Below are 22798 nucleotides of genomic sequence, written 5' to 3'. Positions count from 1 at the left end.
TTCCCCTCATTAATGTTTGTCAAAGCAATTTGTAAACTTTGTTTTTAAAGGGTGCGATTTAAATAAAAGTTATTATTAGGCTATTATTTTCACCCGCCCATAACCCATCCGCCATTAATCAGATTGTTCATTTTTATCACCCGATTGACCTGGCAGTTATAACTGCCATCTGCGCATCTCTAGTGTCTACACTACAGGTTCTTGCATCTGGCTCTTTCCAGAACCCCACTGCAGGCGTCTCAGGGCTCTCACAGTCATCCATCAGCAGGGCCATGTGCCGCAAATTGCACTCAGCTGCCAAACTTTGTGGGCGTGTTAGCGCCGGCATATGATTAGAACAAATTCTTTTGAGGATAAGGCGCTAAAACAGGGCAGATTGCGTGAGCTAATTCTGTGCAAATAATGGCGCTATCAGCAGGAGCAATCCATTCTTTGTGGATCTGGCCCCTAGTTTTCTATTATATTTTTGAGTCACTTTAACGCCCCACCTAACCTGGCATCTCGGGAACCTTTACTTAAAGGCAGGTGTGCTGAAATGAGGTGGAGTGTGGAAGACGCCACAGGGTTACAGTGTTTAACCGCTGGCTATTCGGTTAATCTTAGTTTTTATTGTTTGATGAAGTCGTTTAACACCCATTTGATTTGAACTTTTTCGCAAAGGCCTGTTCGTTTGGGGATTTTGGTTTTAATTTTTTTAACGCAACAGTGAAGACAATCAGTTCATAGCATCATCCTGCAACACTCCATACATCCTACAAATCAATCAACTCTTTAACCAATAAAAGCACCCTGGATCATAAAATACTGAGTAAAATTTAAAAAAAAAATGGTAGAAACTTCAGGAAGAGCAGCTGAGGAGGGATCCCTCTTCCAGGATGGACAGAGGTGCAATAGATGTCGTACAGTACAGATCAACATAATAAATTAACAGTAATCCGTATACAAAACAATGATGACTCTCCTACTTTCTGTCCTCCTGCTGCCTCTTTTTTTCAAAAAAATCATCTAATATCCATACTTACTACAAGAAAAAAAAAATGAAAATTGAAAATTGTAACAAGTTATAATTCTGACTGCCCATATATGGGCATATGCCATGTAAGATGGTGTGACAGTGAGTGTGCTGTGCGCTGCTGTCTGTTGTGCTCCCATGCTGTGTCTGTGCTGTGGACTTGAAGTTGGAAACAAGGTACTTTATTAGTTTAAAAAAAACCAAACAAACAGAGGCTTAAAAGAACCGGGGCTGAGCCCAAAAGATCTGAGGCTATAGCTGTGAATGCCCAGGTCTAACAACGACCATGGGCAGGACCACGGCAACAGCACAGCCACACACGTCACACCATCCAGGCACAGCTACGATATAAACCTGCGAGACAGTGGAGCACAAAGGCTCCGTAGAAGAAGCCGAGTTAGTGACATGCAGTAGAGCCGAGTTAGCGAGATGCAGTAACAGGACATGAGTGTTAGCAAAGTAGAGAGAGAGAGAGAGAGAGAAGGCGAGAAGGTGCTTGGTGTATAATAAGAGGTGTATTATAGCAGGTCCCCTGGCTCACTAGGTCTATGTCAGCCTAACTAGAGGCTGGTACAAGGCAAGCCTGAGCTAGCCATAACTATAAGCTTTATCAAAAAGTCTTCAGTCTAGTCTTAAATGTGGAGACGGTGTCTGCCTTCCGGACGGCAACAGGAAGATGATTCCACAGAAGAGGAGCCTGATAGCTGAAGGCTCTGACTCCTGATCTACTTTTGGAGACTTTAGGGACCACAAGTAACCCTGCATTCTCACAGCACAGTGTTCTGGTGGGATAATAAGGCACTATGAGCTCTCTAAGATATGATGGATCCTCACCATTTAACCCTATGGGCCCTCGGCCTTTTGGGGGTATTTTTACTGCCTTTACTTTTAAGCTCATATCACAGTCATTATAAAGGTTACATACACATGTTATATCTTGTTTTTTTTCAGGACAATATGGGCTATCCAGATTTGCCATCATTCCATGTCCTTCTATGTGCTTGTATTTTATATTAATTTTTATATCAATGGAAAAAACAAATCCGTGTGACTAAAATCTACATTTTTACATGTATCTCACCATAGCAAGTTGGAAGTTGACATATTCTGCCATATACGAAGAGGGGAGACTCTCTGGAATCTGGCAATATAAGACCCATGATGCTGGGACATTCTGTCACTTCACAGCTGTCCAAAACATGTGGTTTGTGCCAGGCAGACATGATTGCCAGTATTTTTTCAATATTGCAAGAAATTCCATTGACTCATTCACAAGTCAAAAATGTGTTTTATCTGAAAGAAACATGCAATATTTACATCTAAGATCATAGAAAAATAGTCAACCAAGTATATTATATAATATTTGACACTTTGTTTGCAGTGGGGGAGGGGGGGGGGGGGGGGGGGGGGAGGCACACGTCCCCCTCAAAGTATATGGTGACTACTGCCCTGTCAGCATGCATCATTAGGCCTCAGTTGTCTGGGTGCACAAAGGTGAAGTGCGCTGGTCTTGTCGTACAAAGTTTGATGGAGTGTCAACTGGACAATATGAAGATATTTGCATATTGAAAGCTGGACTACAAATGTGGATAGACAGGGAGAAATATACCCAAGTCTAAGACGTGGTAAGATAAGATATTTCTCACTATATGAAGTGACTGATAACAAGATCTGTATAATGGATTGTAAAGAAATTCGTCAGGTTTTTATTTTGTAGACAATTGATCTGGATTTACAGTGTGATGGGATGACAGCACAATGTGTGTGGTATCACTGGAAAGCTCTGGTCCTGCACTTTCATGTGATTATGCATGGCATTTCTGTGCGAGCCAGCATTTGCGAGTAATCCATCCAAGAGTAATCTGTGTGCAAAGCTGTATGAAAGCTTTGTTATACATAATTTTAGTGTAACTTTTATCATTTTTTTTCGCTGTGAAAACATTAGACTACTGACAAGTGCTTGGTCTTGTCGGAAAGCTACAGTTCCACTGTTTCACGTATATGCGTGGCTTCTCGCTATGACGCATGGTTGCAGAGAAAAACTATAGAGAAGAACAGGTGTGAGTTTGGATGCACTATAAGTCGTTCGAGCCCATAAATTAGGAGTAGGATTTTAGATTCAGTTCTGGATTTTACAGGGAGCCAGTGCAGAGAAGCTAAAACAGGAGAAATGTGATCTTGTTTCTTAGTTCCTGTCAGCACACGTGCCGCTGCGTTCTGGATTAGCTGGAGAGTTTTCAAAAACTTACAAAGCTACCTGATAATAGGGAGTTACAGTAATCCAGCCTAGAGGTAACAAAAGCATGGAGCAATTTTTCTGCATCTTTTTGGGACAGGACAGGCCTAATTTTTGCAATATTACACAGATGAATAAACGCAGATCATGAGGTTTGTTTTAAATGGGAGTTAAAAGACAAATCTTGATCAAATATTACTCTGAGGTTTCTTATGGTAGTGCTAGAGGCCAGAACAATGCCATCCAGAGAAACTGTATCACCAGACAAAGAATTTGTTAGGTGTTTGGGGCCAAGAATAATAATTTCAGTTTTGTCGGAATTTAACATAAGGAAATTGGAGCTCATCCAGGCTTTTATGTGTTTAAGGCATTTTTGAAGTTTACTTAAAGCAACACTTACCTTTCTGGAAATTTTACACTTTTCTTTGTTTAGGTTAGAATGCTATGGCACACTAAAATGTAAGTGAATTCCACCAGAGATGAAAACTCATAATTATACTATTGTCATATGGTTCTAAGAAAACTCCGACCAATCATTGCATTCGGACCGAAAGCAATGGTTGGTCAGAGTTTTCTCCTGTCCTGTCTGCCTTCTCCACGTGGAGGACTCCGACTGACGTAACCACTCGCATAACAGGGATGCTTGTGGATATAAACTAGTAACAGGAACACTTGTGAATATAAACTAGTAATAGGGACACTTGTGAATATAAAAAAGGGACGAGATGGTCACAGAGTTTCTGCTGGACAGGTATTTTTAGTTTGTCTCTAAGTTTGAATCAACATGGCAGCTTGACCAATGCTTGCTGCAGAATCTGCGTACAGCTCTGCGAAATAAACACGGTGCAACAAGAAGTAAATTCTTCAGTGCAATACAGTCGCGAGTTTCTAACAGACATTAGCTGTGTTTGAGGACAGACTGGTTCCGTTTGAGGAAAGGAGGTTGTGAATTTTGCCTCTAATAGTTAGAATTTTGTCATTAAAAAAGCTCATAAAAAGGGCTAAAGGAATACAAGGCCTAATAGAGCTGTGACTCTCAGTCAGCCTGGCTACAGTGCTGAAAAGAAACCTGGGACTTATTTTCTTCTATTAATGCTGAGTAATAGTTTGCTCTGCTACTACGGAGGGCCCTCTTATACGTTTTGAGACTGTCTTCCCAGACTAAACGAGATTCTTCCAGTTTGGTTATTTGCCAATCTTTCAAATTTTCGCGATATTTCACAAGGAGTGAACTTTCTTTGCTTTGTTAACTTCTTTTTAAGAGGTACTACAGAGATGAGTGTTGTTCGCAGCGAGCCTGCAGTGCTATCGACAAGATAATCAGTTCGGGAGAGTTTAAAGTCGGTATGGGAAACCTGTTACAGAAAGACATGGTATTAAATTTAACGTCGATAGAATAATTTCCTTAAATTTTGTGACAGCACTATCTGATAAACACCTAGTATAGTAACTGTTGCTGAGTGGCGTGTAGTCAAGTAGAAAGAAATCAAAAGTTATTAAATAATGATCTGATAGAGAGGGATTCTGTGGAAATACTATTAGGTTATCAATTTCAATTCCATATGTCAGAACTAGATCAAGGGTGTTGTAGGGGCATATTGATAAGTCCATCCTCAGCAAGGTCAGATGTTTATTGCCCTGCCCCCGCACGCTACCCCTCGCTGAACAAATGCTTCTGTGTGATAAAATTGAAATGTATGTTGGAAGTGAGATTATTCTTTTTCTTCCTCTTTGTTGGCCGTTTGCCATGTCCTGACTTGTATATGTACATAATCTTTTTTTTATCTGAATGATACTTTGCTTTAACCCTGTTAAAACAAAGATTGATAAGTTACAGAATTCAATTTTAGTTTCAACTCTCTAACATGTAGCCATACTTCCATCTTGTGGCGGAGTTAAGAAGAGTTACCGCAAGGAAGTCAACTTTATATATTTTGAATGAAGATATAATTAGGGATTATTAATCAATTTGTTGCATGAATACGTGCTCCTTCATTTTGTTTTTCATTATATATTGTCATTGTTAATCTAGAGTGTGTGTATTTGACGTAGGCTAGCTGATACCATGGCATAATAAGTGTATTTTGATTTAATGTTAATCTGTATGTTTAATTGGATGTTAAGAATCAATGTTGACCATAGTGGGAAGAGTATGTGTCCCAAGTTCTCCCTGATGTATCCGGCTGTGCTCGTCATGAAGACGGCGGAGGGCAAACGTGAGTTCACAGATCACAAGAAAGCACTGGATTACATCCGCTCTCTGCCCCCTTAAAGAGCATATCGATGTTGTATTTCTGAATGGACGGGAACCCATCCAATTATACTTGACTTATTACCCAAAGGAACAAGCCCTTCACGTGCAGGACCACAAACATTAAAACTAATGATACAAGCAAGTAAGTCTCCTATTTTACCACACCTCAAGAACTCTAAGTGATCCCTTTCTTATTTTCTTTTGCTATTGTATTGTCTTATTTACTGAGAGTCTAGCATTGACTCTGTTGAACACATTTTAAATTGAGAGACACTTGAGTTACTCTAAGATAATATTCTTATATCATTTAATAGTTTGGATGGAGTCAGTATTGCTTTTAACAGGTACCCATCATTCTAGGTTGCATTCTGATCCAATTGTTATTGGTTTAATAATTTTGGTGGTATAGTTGCTGATATGGTAATGTGGCAGAGGACACAGTAATGCATATTACCTCGAGTTGTGTGGTGTGCCCTCTTATTCTTATTTGTTTTAATTTATTTATTCACTTATTCTTTTCATTTTCTGAGTAGAGGGACATATTTGTTTGATTTTTTCCTCTTCCTTCTGTCATCTTTATTAGGGTTTCACATTAACCCAGAATTGATTAGGGCCTGACACAGTGACGTATAATGGGTATATAAGCTGGTCCAATTCTATGTAGGTAGGTTTCACAGGATGGGCGGCGAGGTATTCAAATCTAATATGCTCCAATTATTGTTGTCAAAATTGACTGTTCACTGTTTATGACCTTTGCACAGCTTTTGTATTGTAGCCCTTTCTCATTTCTGGAATGTTGCAGAGCCATGGCTGCGTGACTGCCCTCTTTGCGGGCTGTTAGACTGTTTAGGGTCATGGACCTAGTTTTTTGTGTGTTAGGTTTGGTGCTTTTGGAGCACCTATGGGTGACGACAGTTCAGGGTCACCATAGATGTGTTTATTGTACAGTATGCTTTTTTCTTTTTTCTTCATTATTTCGTTTTATTTTTCTTGTGTGTTTACATGGTGTCTGTTGCTCAGCGATAGTGGTTTCAGTAACATGTCATATCCTGTATATGCATCAGCTACTTGAGCTATACGAACCTCATGATGCAGGCTGATAAAGGCAGGACCTTGAATCTAATGACATGGAATGTCCGGGGTCTTAATACCCCTAATATCAATGACCCCACATTTTTTGGACAGCTTGAGTGTAAACTCAATGATATGGGAGACTACCCGATTATAATGGGGGGTGATTTTAACCAGGTCATGGATAATATACTGGACTGCAGCACTCCTTCACAGCACCAATGCAGATCAGCCTCCATTATGTAGAAAATGTGTAAAGCCTCTGGACTAGTTGATGTCTGGCGGTTATTAAACCCAGCTACAAGAGACTATACCTTCTACTTCCCACGTCACAATACATTTTCCAGGATTGATTATTTTTTTGTCTCTAGCTCTGGCAATAGTATCTAGTTCTATTGGTAGCATTCTTCTCTCTGACCATGCTCCCGTGTTTCTCCGTATGGTCCCTTTTTGCAATGTCCCTAAGTCTCCCAGGTGGAGGCTCAAGTCCAGCCTTCTGCTTGACCAAAGCTTTAAGTAATCCTTACGAGCTCAGATCAATCATTTTCTAGAAACTAATTTGGCATCAGCACCCTCTGCTGGTGTGGCATGGGAAGCGCTTAAAGCGTTTATCAGAGGTCATATAATACAACATGCCTCATTCAAAAAGAAAACAAACATCACCAAACAACTTGACCTGGAGAAGAACATTTCTGCTGCCGAAAGTGCATTTAAACAAAATATGACTCCCTCAAATTTGACAAATTTGACCAATCCAACCAGACTAAAATATAAACTTAATTCCATCCTGACTCAAAAAGCAGAGGTCTCCCTTTTCAGAGCTAGGCAAAAATATTTTGAGGAAGGTGATAAAGCAGGAAGAATGCTGGCTAGGTATATTAAACAGAGAGAGGCTCTGAGCACTATAGCAGCGGTCTCAACAGAAGGTGGCGCTCTTAAATGTGACCCCACTGAGATAAATAAGACATTCAGAGAATTTTATGCAGCACTTTACTCTTCAGAAATACAAGCTAACAAGCAAGAGATATGTGCATTTCTGACTCCTCTTGCTCTTTCCACTTTATCAGGGGACCAAGTGGATTTGTTGGACGCACCAATCACTTGGGAGGAAATTGTGGACGTTATTCGAGGCCTTACATCTGGTAAAGCCCCAGGCCCAGATGGCTTCACGGCAGAATTTTTTAAGGCATATGCCGAGGAGCTTTCCCCTTTACTTTTGCAGATGTATAGTGAGGCTTTGGATAAGGGCAGCCTGCCTCCTACACTATCTGAGGCACTTATCTCTCTTATTTTAAAGAAAAATAAGGATCCATTAGACTGCAGAAGCTATAGACCAATTAGCTTGATCAGCTGTGACAGTAAAATACTTGCTAAGATCCTAGCTAGAAGGATAGACAAGGTGATAACCAGCTTAACTCACCCCGACCAAGTTGGCTTTATTCGAATGCGCAGTTCGGCCGATAATATTAGACATTTGATTGACATCATGTGGGCCTCCCAAAATGAAGCTTCCCCTGCTGCGGCCCTCTCTTCGGATGCCGAAAAGGCATTCGACAGGGTGGAGTGGCTATACCTTTTCTCCACCCTGGAGTCCTTCGGTTTTGGTAAGAAATTTGTTAGCTGGATCAAACTCTTATACACTAACCCTAGAGCCTCGGTTGCAACGAATGGCGTCATTTCGCAGTCATTTAAGCTTCAAAGAGGCACTAGGCAGGGCTACCCACTGAGCCCATTGCTCTTTGCGCTGGTGCTGGAGCCTCTGGCAGCGGCCATTCGCAGAGACCCTGACTTTCCAGGTATCCAACTAGGCGGCTGTAGTCACAAGTTGATGCTTTATACGGACGATGCTTTGGTCCTGATAACAGATCCAGAACGCTCTCTCCCTTCATTGTCTGAAATCATCAAATTGTTTTCCAAATTGTCTGGATAAAAATAAAGTAAACTGGGCCAAATCGGAGGCACTCCCTCTGACACCTTACTGTCCTACGACTTTATTCCAACCTGGTGACTTTGCTTGGCCACAAACGGGCATCAAATACCTTGGCATTCTGTTTCCCCCATCGTTGAATTACTTGATTCAGGTTAATTTTGAGCCCCTCCTAGACAAATTTAAGACTGACATAGAAAGATGGTCTCCGCTATTCATTTCTCTCTGGGGCAAGGTCAATGTTATAAAAATGAATTGTACTCCCAAATTTAATTACCTATTACAGGCACTCCCGATGAAGATTCCCCCAAAATATTTTAAGCAGTTTAATAGGTTATGCAACAAATTCCTATGGAACAGTAAACAACCCAGACTGAACTTGAAAAAGCTGCAGTGACCAGTAGATCAAGGTAGACTGGGGGTCCCAAATTTGCTATTTTATCATTATGCATTTAGCCTCAAACACATGGTGCACTGGGCTCTACCTCCTGAGAGAGCCCCCCCATGGTTTGGTCTTGAGGGCTCCTTGTGTAGCCCACTCCCCCCTATGCATTACACCACCACTAAGCTTTCATCAGGGACACAGACCCACCCTATTATCCCACACATACAATGGGTATGGAAAAGAATGGCTTTCATGTTCAATTTTAATGCTCACCTCCACACTGCAGCCTCCATATGGCTCAACCCTAAACTTTGCATAGGGAAATCACCATTTTTCTGGAAATCATGGGTTGAGAGGGGTATCTTGGTCCTTGGGGACCTATATGCGGGGGACACGTTTAAGTCTTTTTCTGATCTTAAGGCACAATTTCATCTGCCCCAGCAGCAGTTCTGGAAGTATTTACAGCTCAGACACCTGTTGCTCCATGCCTTTGGATCTCTTTCAACACCTCCCCCTACTGCGAGCTTCCTCACACAAATATTGAAAATCTTTGGCAAGGGATATGAAGCCTCATTGTATTATTCAATGCTTGTAAAATGCTCAGACAAAGGTGCATCTTCCCTTAGACTGACTTGGGAAGCAGACCTCAACGTATCATTCACAGAGAGGGAATGGAGTGGGATCTTACAAAACTTGAAAAAGATATCCAGAGAACTCAAGACTAGACTAGTTCAATTCAAGATCCTGAATAGAGTCTATTGGACCCCCTCCAAGCTACATAGAGTCAAGTTAATACAGAGCCCAGAGTGCTGGAGATGCCAAAATGGGGAAGGCACACTGATTCACATGCTGTGGAGCTGCCAAAAAATAAAAGATTTCTGGTCTGAGATTCACAAAAATATCACAAAAATCATAGGGAGTAATGTGCCTTTCTCCCAGAGGCTATATATCTTGGGGGACCCATTCCTACTTGAGGACCTCCCATCCCATGATGCAGAATGGGTACAGACTGCACTGATGCTGGGGCGTGAAGTTATTATTTCAGAATGGAAAGCACCATTCCCCCCTGTGCTCATGATCAAAGTTATTTTGAACTTTTAAAATTTTGTCGATCCAGTTTTCTGTTATCTCCAGTGTTTTCAACATTTTTTGCATGTTAATAATAACTTCGATAACAATATCGAACGGCCAACGAGATTGCTGTTACCATTATTATAAGCGAGGAGGCTAAACAGAACCAAGTAGACCAGCACCTGCCGACCAACCTCTTCGCTCCAGATTCATCGGAACCAGTGGCTGCCAGCCACTTGCCACAGTGGTCCTCCTGCCAAGCCCAAAGGCCTTCTGCAGTGTGAACCAGCCCATTGGGCACCCACAGGACATCGCAAATTCAACCGCTTCCCCCCCCTTGCTGTGAGACAGTTGTTCAATTCTGCTGGAAAGTCTGGGAGCTGCGGCGCGACAGTCCAGGGGCCCTAAGAGGAGCTTTGCCTTTGATCCCCGCTGCTAAAAGTAGGCCAAAATTTCCATAACTCGAGTGAGACGTTGTGCGGTGAAGAGTGAGGTCGAGCAGGAGGCTTAGTTAATTATCCTGATTTTAATTTAGGTTTCATTAGGCTGACATGAATGGTTTTGCGCAATCCTGCATTCCCCATTTATAATATATTATAATATATATATTTTAATATACTCTCCCACTATCGCCAAACTAAGTCACTCACACGAGTGTTACTTCTCATTTCATTCCATTTATATACTGTTAATTTTGTGTTGTGTCATATAATCATCATTTGCTATTCATTTATTCAGTTGTTACCTATTTAGTTTAAATAAATCTTAATTTATCGCCAAGTTGTTGTCTGTGTATATAACTTTTGGACAGGAGCTGAGATCACTGTATAGAGAATTCATAACCCAGATATTGAGATTCATTCATTATTGATAAGCGTGCTGACGAATTAATAAGTGATTTACGGAGTTATTAATTTGATTAATCGCTTCCCTCATTAGGAGGGTGGTGCCCCAAAATTTATTACGAGTGCAAATATTCTCAAAAAATTCTTAAAATATTTCCCCTACAGTGTGGTTAAAACAGTGAGTGGGTTTATGTACACCTTGACTGAAGCCAATGGAGTCTAATAATGTGATAAACACAGTAACAAGGGAGTCATTATCAACATCAACATGAATGCTAAAATCACCTACAATAATAACTTTATCTGATTTAAGAACTTAACTGGATAAAAACTCTGAGAATTCAGATACAAATTCAGAATACGAGCAAGAAGCATGCTACACTATAACAAATAAAACCGAGCCCTTGCCAACATCGTAAAGGCATGGATATTCTTCCCAGTGTTGAATCAGATCTGCTTCCAGGGTCTGGGTCCAAACAGTGACAATAGAAGTGACTATCATGCGTTTAAATAACTTATTAGACGGATATATATAGAGAAAGGTGACATTTAGAGAGCAAGCCCAGATAAGCAACTCCACTTTAGAAACAAGCCCAAAATCGCGGCTAATAAGGAGACCTGGCAAGTGGCAACCCTGCGGCTTGTTCTCCTCAAATTGTTTCTGTCCTCCTGCAGGCTGATGTGGGACATATCCCGTATGATGCTCTTTGTCAGTTGTATCACACTTCTCCAGTTTTATAGCATGCCAGATATCCAGTCCCAGTCACAGACGAGGGGGCGACTTGCTCTTAGGCTTGTTCACACATGAAGACTCGTCGTGGCAGACAATCTGCAGACTCACCTCCAACCCAAAGTGGATCTCAAGATCCTCTGCAACGTCAAAATTGCGGTGAAAATCGTGTAATGTGAACTAGGCTTAAGCCTCGCCTCCAACATAGAAAACAACTACATTTGTTACAATTACCACTGTTGCTAAAGGAGGCAGAGGAATGACTAAACATCTGGCACACCGAGTAAGAGAGAGCAGGAGAAGGAGAAGCCATCACTAACTGTTAAGTTAATGTAGCTAACAAAGCTATAATGTGCGAACAACAGCTAAGATTAGCAAGAAAGTTGTGAAAAAGAGGAGAGCTTTAAGTGCTTAAACAGAACTAGTGTGGGTTAAGACATGAAGTAGATGTTAAGCAGCTGAAGTGAGAAAAAACAGAGAACTAGCTGGTAGGAGTTCGCTAGAGCGGCACAGAGACGCTATCACCGAAACACTGGAAATGACACAACACACTTACCGCTGTAAGTCAGCACGTCATGCCTGAACTGCTTATTTAATGTACTGTATGTTGGCAGTAACATTATATTGAGTTTTTAAAACCAGGATTATTTCCTTAGCCTCTTATTAGTTTTCAGAAAGAGCAAGAGTCATAGGAAACCCTAGACATTTTTTTTTTTTTACAATGAGATGCCTCTTTCACAATTTTACCAAGTATTAGAGGCTGGGGGATAAAAAACGATACAGCATAGTATCGTAATAATGTTGTGTGGCAATATCGTATCGTCACACAGAGCCAAGTGTTGTTTTTTTATTGTTAAAACTTTTAGTATTAAACTACAAATTAAACTTTAGGTAGCCTTCTAGAATAATATAATCAATTGTTCTTTCAGTCCACCAGATACATTTTGCTGCAGCAACAAAAAAAAAAAAAAAAAAATAGCGTAAGTGAGATTTAACAGACTGAAAACTTTATCATACTAGATAAAACAGATGTTGACAAACTTTTCCTTTGGGGACATAATTTACAGTTTTAGAAAAGGTAATAAATCTCAATATATTTTATTGCAGTACTCAGCATATCGCAACATATTTACAATCACAATAAAATTGTATCGTGGATCCTCTGTTGATTCCCACCCCTACTAAGTATTGAAATTTAAAAGGGGGTCTCAGATTGTATTAAGTATTTCATTGGCCTATTTCACAAGTCTAGTATGAAAGGGTTACACTCAAACTTTGATGTCAATGCAAATATTTAACTTAAAAAAAACTAAAACTTAAAATATGAAATCAAAGAAAACATTTTAAATTTTGTCACTGACACATTACATACTGTATGTAGTATTTAACATGTAAATACATAAATAGCTCATAAACTTAATCCTTCAAAAAAAAATAAATAAATAAAGGTACGGTGTAATATAAGCATACTACTGACTAGTAAAAGATGATCAGCTGCATTGTGTCCATTTTGCCGACAGTTCCAGCCTCTGATCCTCCATTTTCAGTGGTGAGCAGGCCTGATGAAAAAAATGTGCATACACACACACACACACACACACACACACACACACACACCATAAGTACAGTTTTATCAATGTTTGAAATCAGTGTACATATTCTGTGCTCACTTGTCACAAGATGTGTCAAAAGAAGATAAGCAAAGCAGATTGGATGAGATCTAGATCAGTTACAGATGCAGCCACTTCAAATTTCCGTTTGGTCCGTGGTGGAGCCGTGACCGATCCGTGACAGGTCCCTGTCGTCACCTGGCCGGGCTTGTAGCTTTTATGAGATCCCCCGCGATGACGTAGAGAATACGGGGTCGACTGGTAACGCCCCTAAATTTAATTTGTAGAAACCAGTTGCAATTGTGATGGCCTGCCCCTCTGCCTGCTCTCTGGCTTTCTCACTTCCCTGGGTGGAAGTTGTGGGCAGGTCATCAGGCCAATTTGCCTCACCTGTGTGTGTATGTGGACCAGGGTATTTAAGGGCTGTCTAAACTGGCATTCTCCCTCTTGCTGCTTCCAGACTTGGGCTTGGTTCTGGGTTTCCACCTGCCATGGGGAACTAAGTATTGTTTCCTCCTGCGTTTAACACTTTCAGACAGCACGCTCCACTCACCCATACACTGCATACATGAATGACACTTAACGTTTAATCCCACTCATACTTCTTGGTTTATTTTGATCTAATTTCAACTTAAATGATTTAACAGTTATTTACTTTCAACTTAAATGATTTACTAATAAATTATATTTTGATTTGGTACTTCATGTGTGGACTCCCTTTTTGCCACTAACTGGCCCGGTTTGTGACAAAATGGGGGCTCATCTGTTGTTTGATTAAGTTAATTTGGTAAACAATTGAAAGCAGTTGTCTTGGGGGCACATCCATGGTGCAAGAAAGGGTCGCCGGTAACAGTTGCTTTTTCTTCCCAGTGGGCTATAGTGCATGAGGACTCGGAGACACAGTCCTATACGCCTCTCTGAGCTTCTAGTTCAGTTACCCAGCCATAGTTTTCATAGCTTTATACAAACGATGTCTGTCCCCCGACCACCTAAATTATTTAAATCTAAAATTAAACAAAGAGGAGTTGTGCATAACAACCTCATAAAAATTAAAACCTCTTCTGTGACAGAAAGACAAAACAGGAGAATTAAATGCGGACTGTTAAATATCAGGTCTCTATCATCTAAAGCAGTGTTAGTAAACGAATTAATATCAGATAATCATATTGATTTACTCAGTCTCACAGAAACCTGGCTGTGTCAAGATGAATATGTCAGTCTCAATGAATCCACTCCTCCCAGTCATAATAATACCCACATTCCTTGAGGCAGCGTCCGAGGAGGGGGAGTTGCAGCCATTTTTAACTCTAGTGTGTTAATCAGCCCTAAACCTAAACTAGATTATAATTCATTTGAAAGCCTCGTTCTTAGTCTTTTACATCCAACCTGGAAAACCTCGCAGCCACTTTTATTTGTTATAGTGTACCGTGCTCCTGGCCCGTATTCTGAATTTGTATCTGAATTCTCAGAGTTTTTATCCAGTTTAGTTCTTAAATCAGATAAAGTTATTATTGTAGGCGATTTTAACATTCATGTCGACGTTGATAATGACTCCCTGGCTACCGCGTTTATCTCATTATTAGACTCCATTGGCTTCAGTCAGGGTGTACATGAACCCACTCATTGTTTTAACCATACCCTCGATCTAGTTCTGACATATGGAATTGAAATTGATAACCTAAAAGTCGGATCATTATCTGATTACTTTTGATTTCTTTTTACCCGATTACACGCCACTCAGCAACAGTTACTATACTAGATGTTTATCAGATAGTGCTGTCGCAAAATTTAAGGAAAAGATTACTCCGTCATTAAATTCAATACCAAGTCCCTCAGTAACAGAGGTTTCCTGTACCGACTTTGATCATTTTGTCGATAGCGCCGTAGGCTCGCTGCGAACAACACTTGACTCTGTAGCTCCTCTTAAAAAGAAGTTAAAAAAGCAAAGAAAGTTCGCTCCTTGGTATAACTCTCAAACCCGTAAGTTAAAACAAATATCGCGAAAATTTGAAAGGAATTGGCGATTGACCAAACTGGAAGAATCTCGTTTAATCTGGACAGACAGTCTCAAAACTTATAAGAGGGGCCTCCGCAATGCCAGAGCAAGCTATTACTCAGCATTAATAGAAGAAAACAAGAACAACCCCAGGTTTCTTTTCAGCACTGTAGCCAGGCTGACTGAGAGTCAAAGCTCTATTGAGCCTTGTATTCCTTTAGCCCTTAGCAGTAATGATTTTATGAGCTTTTTTAATGACAAAATTCTAACTATTAGAGGCAAAATTCATGACCTCCTGTCCTCAGATAGTACCTATCTAACCTCAAACACAGCTGTAAGACCTAATATATATTTAGATTGCTTCTCCCCAATTTCTCTTCAACAATTGACAGCAGTGATTTCTTCATCTAAATCATCAACGTGTCTCTTAGACCCCATCCCAACTAGGCTACTTAAGGAGGTCTTTCCTTTAGTTAACACTCATATATTAGATATGATCAATATATCCTTATTAACAGGCTATGTACCACAGTCTTTGAAGGTAGCTGTAATTAAACCTCTACTAAAAAAGCCCACCCTGGATCCAGAGGTGTTAGCCAACTATAGACCAATATCTAATCTTCCCTTTATGTCAAAGATCCTTGAGAAAGTAGTCGCAGACCAGCTGTGTGATTTTCTCCATGATAATAATTTATTTGAGGAATTTCAGTCAGGATTTAGAGTGCATCATAGCACTGAGACAGCACTAGTTAAAATTACAAATGACCTTCTGATTGCTTCAGACAAAGGACTTGTCTCTGTACTTGTTTTATTAGATCTTAGTGCGGCGTTTGACACAATTGACCATCAAATTCTACTGCAGAGACTGGATCACTTAATTGGCCTAAAAGGTTCTGCACTAAGCTGGTTTAAATCTTATTTATCTGATCGTTTTCAGTTTGTTGATGTTCATAATGAATCGTCCTTACGTACCAAAGTTTGTTTTGGAGTTCCGCAAGGTTCTGTGCTCGGACCAATCCTATTTACTCTATATATGCTTCCTTTAGGTAACATCATTAGAAATCACTCTATAAATTTCCATTGTTATGCGGATGATACTCAGTTGTATTTATCGATGAAGCCAGAAGAAAGTAATCAATTAACTAAACTCCATAACTGCCTTAAAGACATAAAAACTTGGATGAGCACCAATTTCCTGATGTTAAATTCAGACAAAACTGAAGTTATTGTTCTTGGCCCCAAACAACTCAGAGACTCTTTATCTGATGACATAGTTTCTCTAGATGGCATTGCTCTGGCCTCTAGCACTACCGTAAGAAACCTCGGAGTAACATTTGATCAAGATTTGTCTTTTAATTCTCATTTAAAACAAACCTCACGGACTGCATTTTTTCATCTGCGTAATATTGCAAAAATTAGGCCTATCCTGACCTGAAAAGATGCAGAAAAATTGGTCCACGCTTTTGTTACCTCTAGGCTGGATTACTGTAACTCTCTATTATCAGGTAGCTCTAGTAAGTCCTTAAAAACTCTCCAGCTAATTCAGAATGCAGCAGCACGTGTACTAACAGGAACTAAGAAACGAGATCATATTTCTCCTGTTTTAGCTTCTCTGCACTGGCTCCCTGTAAAATCCAGAATTGAATTTAAAATCCTACTGTTAACTTATAAAGCTCTAAATGGTCAAGCTCCATCATATCTTAGTGAGCTCATAGTGCCATATTATCCCACCAGAACACTGCGCTCTGAGAACGCAGGGTTACTCGTGGTCCCTAAAGTCTCCAAAAGTAGATCAGGAGCTAGAGCCTTCAGCTATCAGGCTCCTCTCCTGTGGAACCATCTTCCTGTTACGGTCCGGGAGGCAGACACCGTCTCCACATTTAAGACTAGACTTAAGACTTTCCTCTTTGATAAAGCTTATAGTTAGGGCTGGCTCAGGCTTGCCCTGTACCAGCCCCTAGTTAGGCTGACTTAGGCCTAGTCTGCCGGAGGACCCCCCTATAATACACCGGGCACCTTCTCTCCTTCTCTCTCTCTCTCTCGTATTCTATTACTGCATCTTGCTAACTCGGCCATTCTGGATGTCACTAACTCGGCTTCTTCTCTGGAGCCTTTGTTCTCCACTGTCTCTCAGATTAACTCATATCGCAGCGGTGCCTGGACAGCGTGACATGTGTGGTTGTGCTGCTGCCGTGGTCCTGCCAGATGCCTCCTGCTGCTGCTGCCATCATTAGTCATTAGTCATACTTCTACTGTTATTATACACATATGACTATTGTCACACATGTATACTGCCATACATACTTTCAACATATCGTACTACAGTAGCCAGAATTATAACTATAATATTATTACTTTCAATAATGTTGTTGTAACCTACTGTCATTACCTGCATCTCTCTCTCTGTCTCTCTCTCTCTGTCTCATTGTGTCATGCGGATTACTGTTAATTTATTATGCTGATCTGTTCTGTACGACATCTATTGCACGTCTGTCCGTCCTGGAAGAGGGATCCCTCCTCAGTTGCTCTTCCTGAGGTTTCTACCATTTTTTTTCCCCGTTAAAGGGGTTTTTTTGGGGAGTTTTTCCTTATCTGCTGCGAGGGTCATAAGGACAGAGGGATGTTGTATGCTGTAAAGCCCTGTGAGGCAAATTGTGATTTGTGATATTGGGCTTTATAAATAAAATTGAATTGAATTGAATTGAATACCCCCCATCAGTATCGACACAAAGATTAGGGAGGGATTTAAGATAGTTTTGGGGTCAGGGATGGGGAGGTTCCATTTTGGTATGGCTGTCCCAGACTTTGTTAGTGGTTCCAGCACTCCACAGGATTGATTTGTTTTTTTGTTTTTGTTTTTTCTTCTCTCTTCTTCCTTTTTGGCAGTTTGTGTAGACAGTGTAGCATGGCATCTATAGTGGATGAATTTGTTGAATTGCCGTCAGTAGCACTATTAGATCAGTGTACTAAGGACCAGTTTCTGCTAATTGCTGAGAAATATGAGCTTGAGATAGCAGATAGAAAATTAAAGGACTCTGTTAAGGTCGGGTTGAAAGCAGGTTTGTTGGAAAGGGGAATTCTTAAACCTGGTGTGGGGACTCAGTCTTCTTGTTCTGCAGCTACTGTTTTCAGTTTTGAGCAGCAAAAGGAACTTTTGTTGTTAAAGCAAAAGCATGAATTGCAGCTACAAGTAGAACTTGAAAAAAATGAAACAGCAAAAAGAATTGGCTTTGGAAGAGATGAAGCAAAAGACTGAGCTGGTTAAGCTTAATTCAAGAGGGTAAATTGCCACGTTCGTCTGATGGTGAAGGCCCTGTGAATCAGTCTGGTGCACCAGTGGCATCTTTTGATGTAATCAGTAATTTGCGCCTGCTTCCTAAGTTCAATGAAAAAGACCCTGATTCATTCTTTTCATTATTTGAGCAAATAGCAGATTCCAGGAAATGGCCTGAGGGTGATCAAGCGTTAATGTTACAATGCGTCCTGACTGGTAAAGCCCAGGAGGTGTATGCCGCTTTGAGCACTGATGATTGTAAAGTCTACAAGTGAGTTAAGTCTGCAGTGCTTAAAGCATATGAGTTGGTGCCTGAGGCGTACCGCCAGCGGTTTCGCGGTTGGAAAAGAGGAGATAAACAGTCTCATGTTGAGTTTGTGCGAGACCTAACTGCCCATTTTGGCCGCTGGTGTGCAGCATCAGAGGTTGACACATTTGAGAAGCTGTGCGACTTGGTGGTATTAGAACAGTTTAAAAACTCAGTACCTAATAATGTGGCCACTTACATCACAGAGCATAAAGCAAATAATCCAGGTCAGGCGGCAGTGTTGGCCGATGAGTATGTGTTAATTCACAAAAGCAATTTTAGTGCATCAGGTTCAGCAAAGGTGCACAGGGAGAGTTTTTCTCATCAAAAAGGTGAATCAGACTCTTATGCTAAAAGTGATCATGGCGTGCGAGATAGGCAGGCAGTAGGTAGGACATGTAATTACTGTAAAGGTAATGGGCATTGGAAAAGTGAGTGTCCAATCCTTAAATCAAAAAGTAAATTCTCCAATGCACAGGTTAAACCAGCTGCTTTGGCATATTCGCTCAGCCCAGTTGCAGTGGAGGTGCAGCAGGTTGAACCCATGCAGCAGAAGAGCATGAAGGATTATGAACCATTTATTTCTGAGGGTTTGGTGTCTATGCCAGGTAGTGATGAACAGGTGCCAGTTAAGATACTGCGTGATACCGCTGCAGTTGGCTCATTTGTGCGCGAGTCTGTTTTACCCTTTTCATCTGAAACTGACACAGGAGACGTTGTGCTGGTCAGGGAATGGGGATGTTGGTGTTCCCAGTGCCCGTGCATAGCCTGAGTCTTCAGGTTTGGTGAATGGAGATGTCGAGATGGGGGTGCACCCTGAGTTGCCTGTGGATGGGGTGGACATAATTCTGGGGAATGGTCTTGCTGGGGTGTGGGTGTGGGCTGATGGTCCTCTTCTTAATATAGTCACTAAAAAATGCCTAGTCAAGGTCAGTTGGAAAGTGTATCAGATGCTGTTGTTGTGTATCCGGCCTGTGCCGTTACACGTGCCATGACCATTGCGGGTGATGCGCAGAGTCCTACTACCAAGGAGGCAAGTTGGAAAATGCCGAGGTTTGTGTAACTTTGCCTGATCAGTTTAAGTCTATGTCACAAGCTGAGTTGATTACAGAGCAGAAAAATGATTCAAGCTTAAAGGAACTGTTTGACAAAGTGCTTCCACTTGGTGAGATCAGTAGCTCTGCTCACGGTTATTTTCTTCAGGGGGGCTTGTTGTTTAGAAAGTGGGTGCCTCATAGAGAAGCTCTTGTTGGGGAACCTATTTTTCAGTTTGTAGTGCCGAGTAAGTTTCGGGATTTGGTGTTGCAAACTTGTCATGATAATGTAGCTGGGCATCCGGGTGTAAAGCAAACATATGACCGGGTGTTGCGGTACTGTTTTTGGCCCCGCCTGAAGCATAATATATCTGCATATATCAAAATGTGTTGCACATGTCAGTTAACCGGCAAGCCAAACCAGTCAATCAGACCGGCTCCACTTTGTCCAATTCCTGTGGTTGAGCAGCCGTTTGAACATTTGATTATTGACTGTGTTGGGCCGTTGCCTCATTCGAAACTGGGTCATAATTATTGACTGTTATGTGCCAAGTAACCAGGTATCCAGCAGCGTATCCACTCCGAACCATAACTACTAAGTCGGTGGTAAAAGCGTTGACACAGTTCATTTCTGTGTTTGGGATACCAAAAATCATTCAGAGTGATCAAGGCTCGAATTTCACGTCTTGTATGTTCGCAGAAGTTCTCCAGCAGCTTCACATTAAGTGCAGTAAAGCTTCGGCTTATCATACGCAATCGCAAGGCGCCCTAGAGTGTTTTCATCAAACACTGAAATCTTTACTGCGCTCTTATTGTACTGAGCTGGGGTGTGACTGGGAGGAGGGGTTGCCGTGGCTCCTGTTGGCAGCCAGAGAAGTGGTTCAGGAGAGCACAGGTTTTAGCCCCAATGATTTGGTGTTTGGTCATAAGGTACGGGGTCCCATCTCTGATTTGAGAGATAGATGGGAGATAACAGAACCTCCCCAAAATCTGCTTGACTATGTCAATGGGTTCAGGCATAGGCTGTTTTTGGCAGTTGAAAGTGCAAAGGAGAAGTTGGTAAAATCACAGCACAAAATGAAAACTCTCTATGACAGGTGTGCAGAGCCTAAGCAGTTTAAGACCTGAATGACATCATTGCCACTCCAAACTCTAGGAAATCCACTAGATCGTGTCATGTGAATTTGCTGAAACCCTTTTATGCACGTCAGACAGAGGGAAAAGGGGAAAGTGGGAGTGGTATGGCTAATGTTTCTGCTTGTTCATCTGCAGTTGTTTTGAGCTCATCTCCAGCAGTCAGCCTGGAGAAGAGTTCAACTCCTGATGTGGTTTTGCAAGGGCGGTTGAAAAAATCAGAGTCGCTACAAAATTTGGATTGCATGTTGGCAAATTTGGATGACAAGAAACCTGCTGAGTTGATTGCCCTTATTAAAGCTGTCCTGCCCTGTTTTCCGATGTGCCTTCTAGCACGCATCTTATTGAGCACGATGTGGATGTCGGTGACACGGCACCAATAAAGCAGCGCTTTTATCGGGTTTCATCAAATAAGCGCAAACATTTAGATCAAGAGGTTCAATATATGTTGGACAATCATATTGCCGAGCCGTGTTCTTCGAGTTGGGCATCACCATGTCTGTTGGTCGGTAAACCAGACAAAACTCATAGACCATGTACTGACTTTCGTAAAGTTAATAACATTACAAAACCAGATGTGTTTCCTCTTCCCCGTGTGGAAGATTGTATAGATCAGGTGGAGTCTGCCACTTATGTGAGTAAATTTGACCTCCTAAAAGGTTATTGGCAGGTCCCCCTGTCTAAGCGTGCACAGGAAATTTGTGCGTTTATTACACCTTCTGGTCTGTACAAGTACACTGTTATGCCGTTTGGCCTGCGCAACGCCCCCCGGTTGGATGAGGTTTTTTCCCTGCAGGTGGATGCCTCTAATGTAGAGGCAGGGGCTGTACTTTAGCAGGCGGGAGAGCACGGGGTTGAAATACCTGTGGCCTTCTTCTCTAGGAAGTTTAATAAGTACCAGCTCAATTACTCTGTGATCGAGAAGGAGGCACTAGCATTAATATGGGCATTGCAACATTTTGATGTATATTTGGGATCTGGTCTTACTTCGCTGGTTGTTTATACCGATCATAACCCACTGACTTTCCTGCAGTCGCTTCAAAATCAAAATCAGAGGCTGATGCCGTGGGAATTGTTTTTACAGCCATACTACTTGGATATTCATCATATAAAGGGATCAGAGAATGTGATAGCAGATGCCCTTTCTTGGTTCCCCTAGTTGTGTTTGTGTTCTCACTGATTGTCTATTCTGCTGTTTTACAGTTCTGCCTTCTCACTACTCTCTTAATTTGCTCCTAGGATCCGGGTTGCTGAGCGTGGCTGACAGGTGTAGAGTTGGAGGAATGGAAAGATAAAGTGGTGGGACACCATTCTTTAGGAGGGGGGTGTGACGGCCTGCCCCTCTGCCTGCTCTCTGGCTTTCTCACTTCCCTGGGTGGAAGTTGTGGGCAGTTCGTCAGGCCAATTTGCCTCACCTGTGTGTATATGTGGACCAGGGTATTTAAGGGCTGTCTAAACTGGCATTCTCCCTCTTGCTGCTTTCAGACTTGGGCTTGGTTCTGGGTTTCCACCTGCCATGGGGAACTAAGTATTGTTTCCTCCTGCATTCAACACTTTCACACAGCACACTCCACTCACCCATACACTGCATACATGACTGACACTTAACATTTAATCCCACTCATACTTTCTGGTTGCCTGTGGGGCCTCTTCCACCAGTGGTGTTAGCCGGGGGGCTAGCACCGCTAAGTCCCTGCCCTGACATCCACAACACAGCTGCTGAACCGACGCCAGTGGGGCCTCCTTCACCAGCGGCGTTAGCCGGGGGGCTAGCGACACTAGGTAACGGCCCTGATTTCCGTAAGACGGCTGCTGAACCGACGCCAGTGGGGCCTCCTCCACCAGCGGGGGGCTAGCGCCGCAAGGTCACGGTCCTAGTGTCCTCGAGACGGCTGCTGGACCAACGATGACG

General features: G+C 41.8%; 1 protein-coding gene across 1 annotated transcript in view; it reads right to left on the bottom strand.

Moving 5' to 3' along the window:
- Positions 1-22798, bottom strand: part of LOC117251027 (dihydropyridine-sensitive L-type skeletal muscle calcium channel subunit alpha-1-like) — a 590852-nt gene that overhangs the window by 451118 nt on the left and 116936 nt on the right. The window contains exon 9 of the mRNA XM_078166193.1: positions 13009-13090. Coding sequence (XP_078022319.1) covers positions 13009-13090 — 82 coding nt within the window. The remainder of the gene's footprint in view (positions 1-13008; positions 13091-22798) is intronic.

The sequence above is a fragment of the Epinephelus lanceolatus genome, chromosome 1 (assembly GCF_041903045.1).
Source record: "Epinephelus lanceolatus isolate andai-2023 chromosome 1, ASM4190304v1, whole genome shotgun sequence".
NCBI classification, from domain to species: Eukaryota; Metazoa; Chordata; class Actinopteri; order Perciformes; family Serranidae; genus Epinephelus; species Epinephelus lanceolatus.
This window is presented reverse-complemented; position numbering and strand designations above follow the sequence as displayed.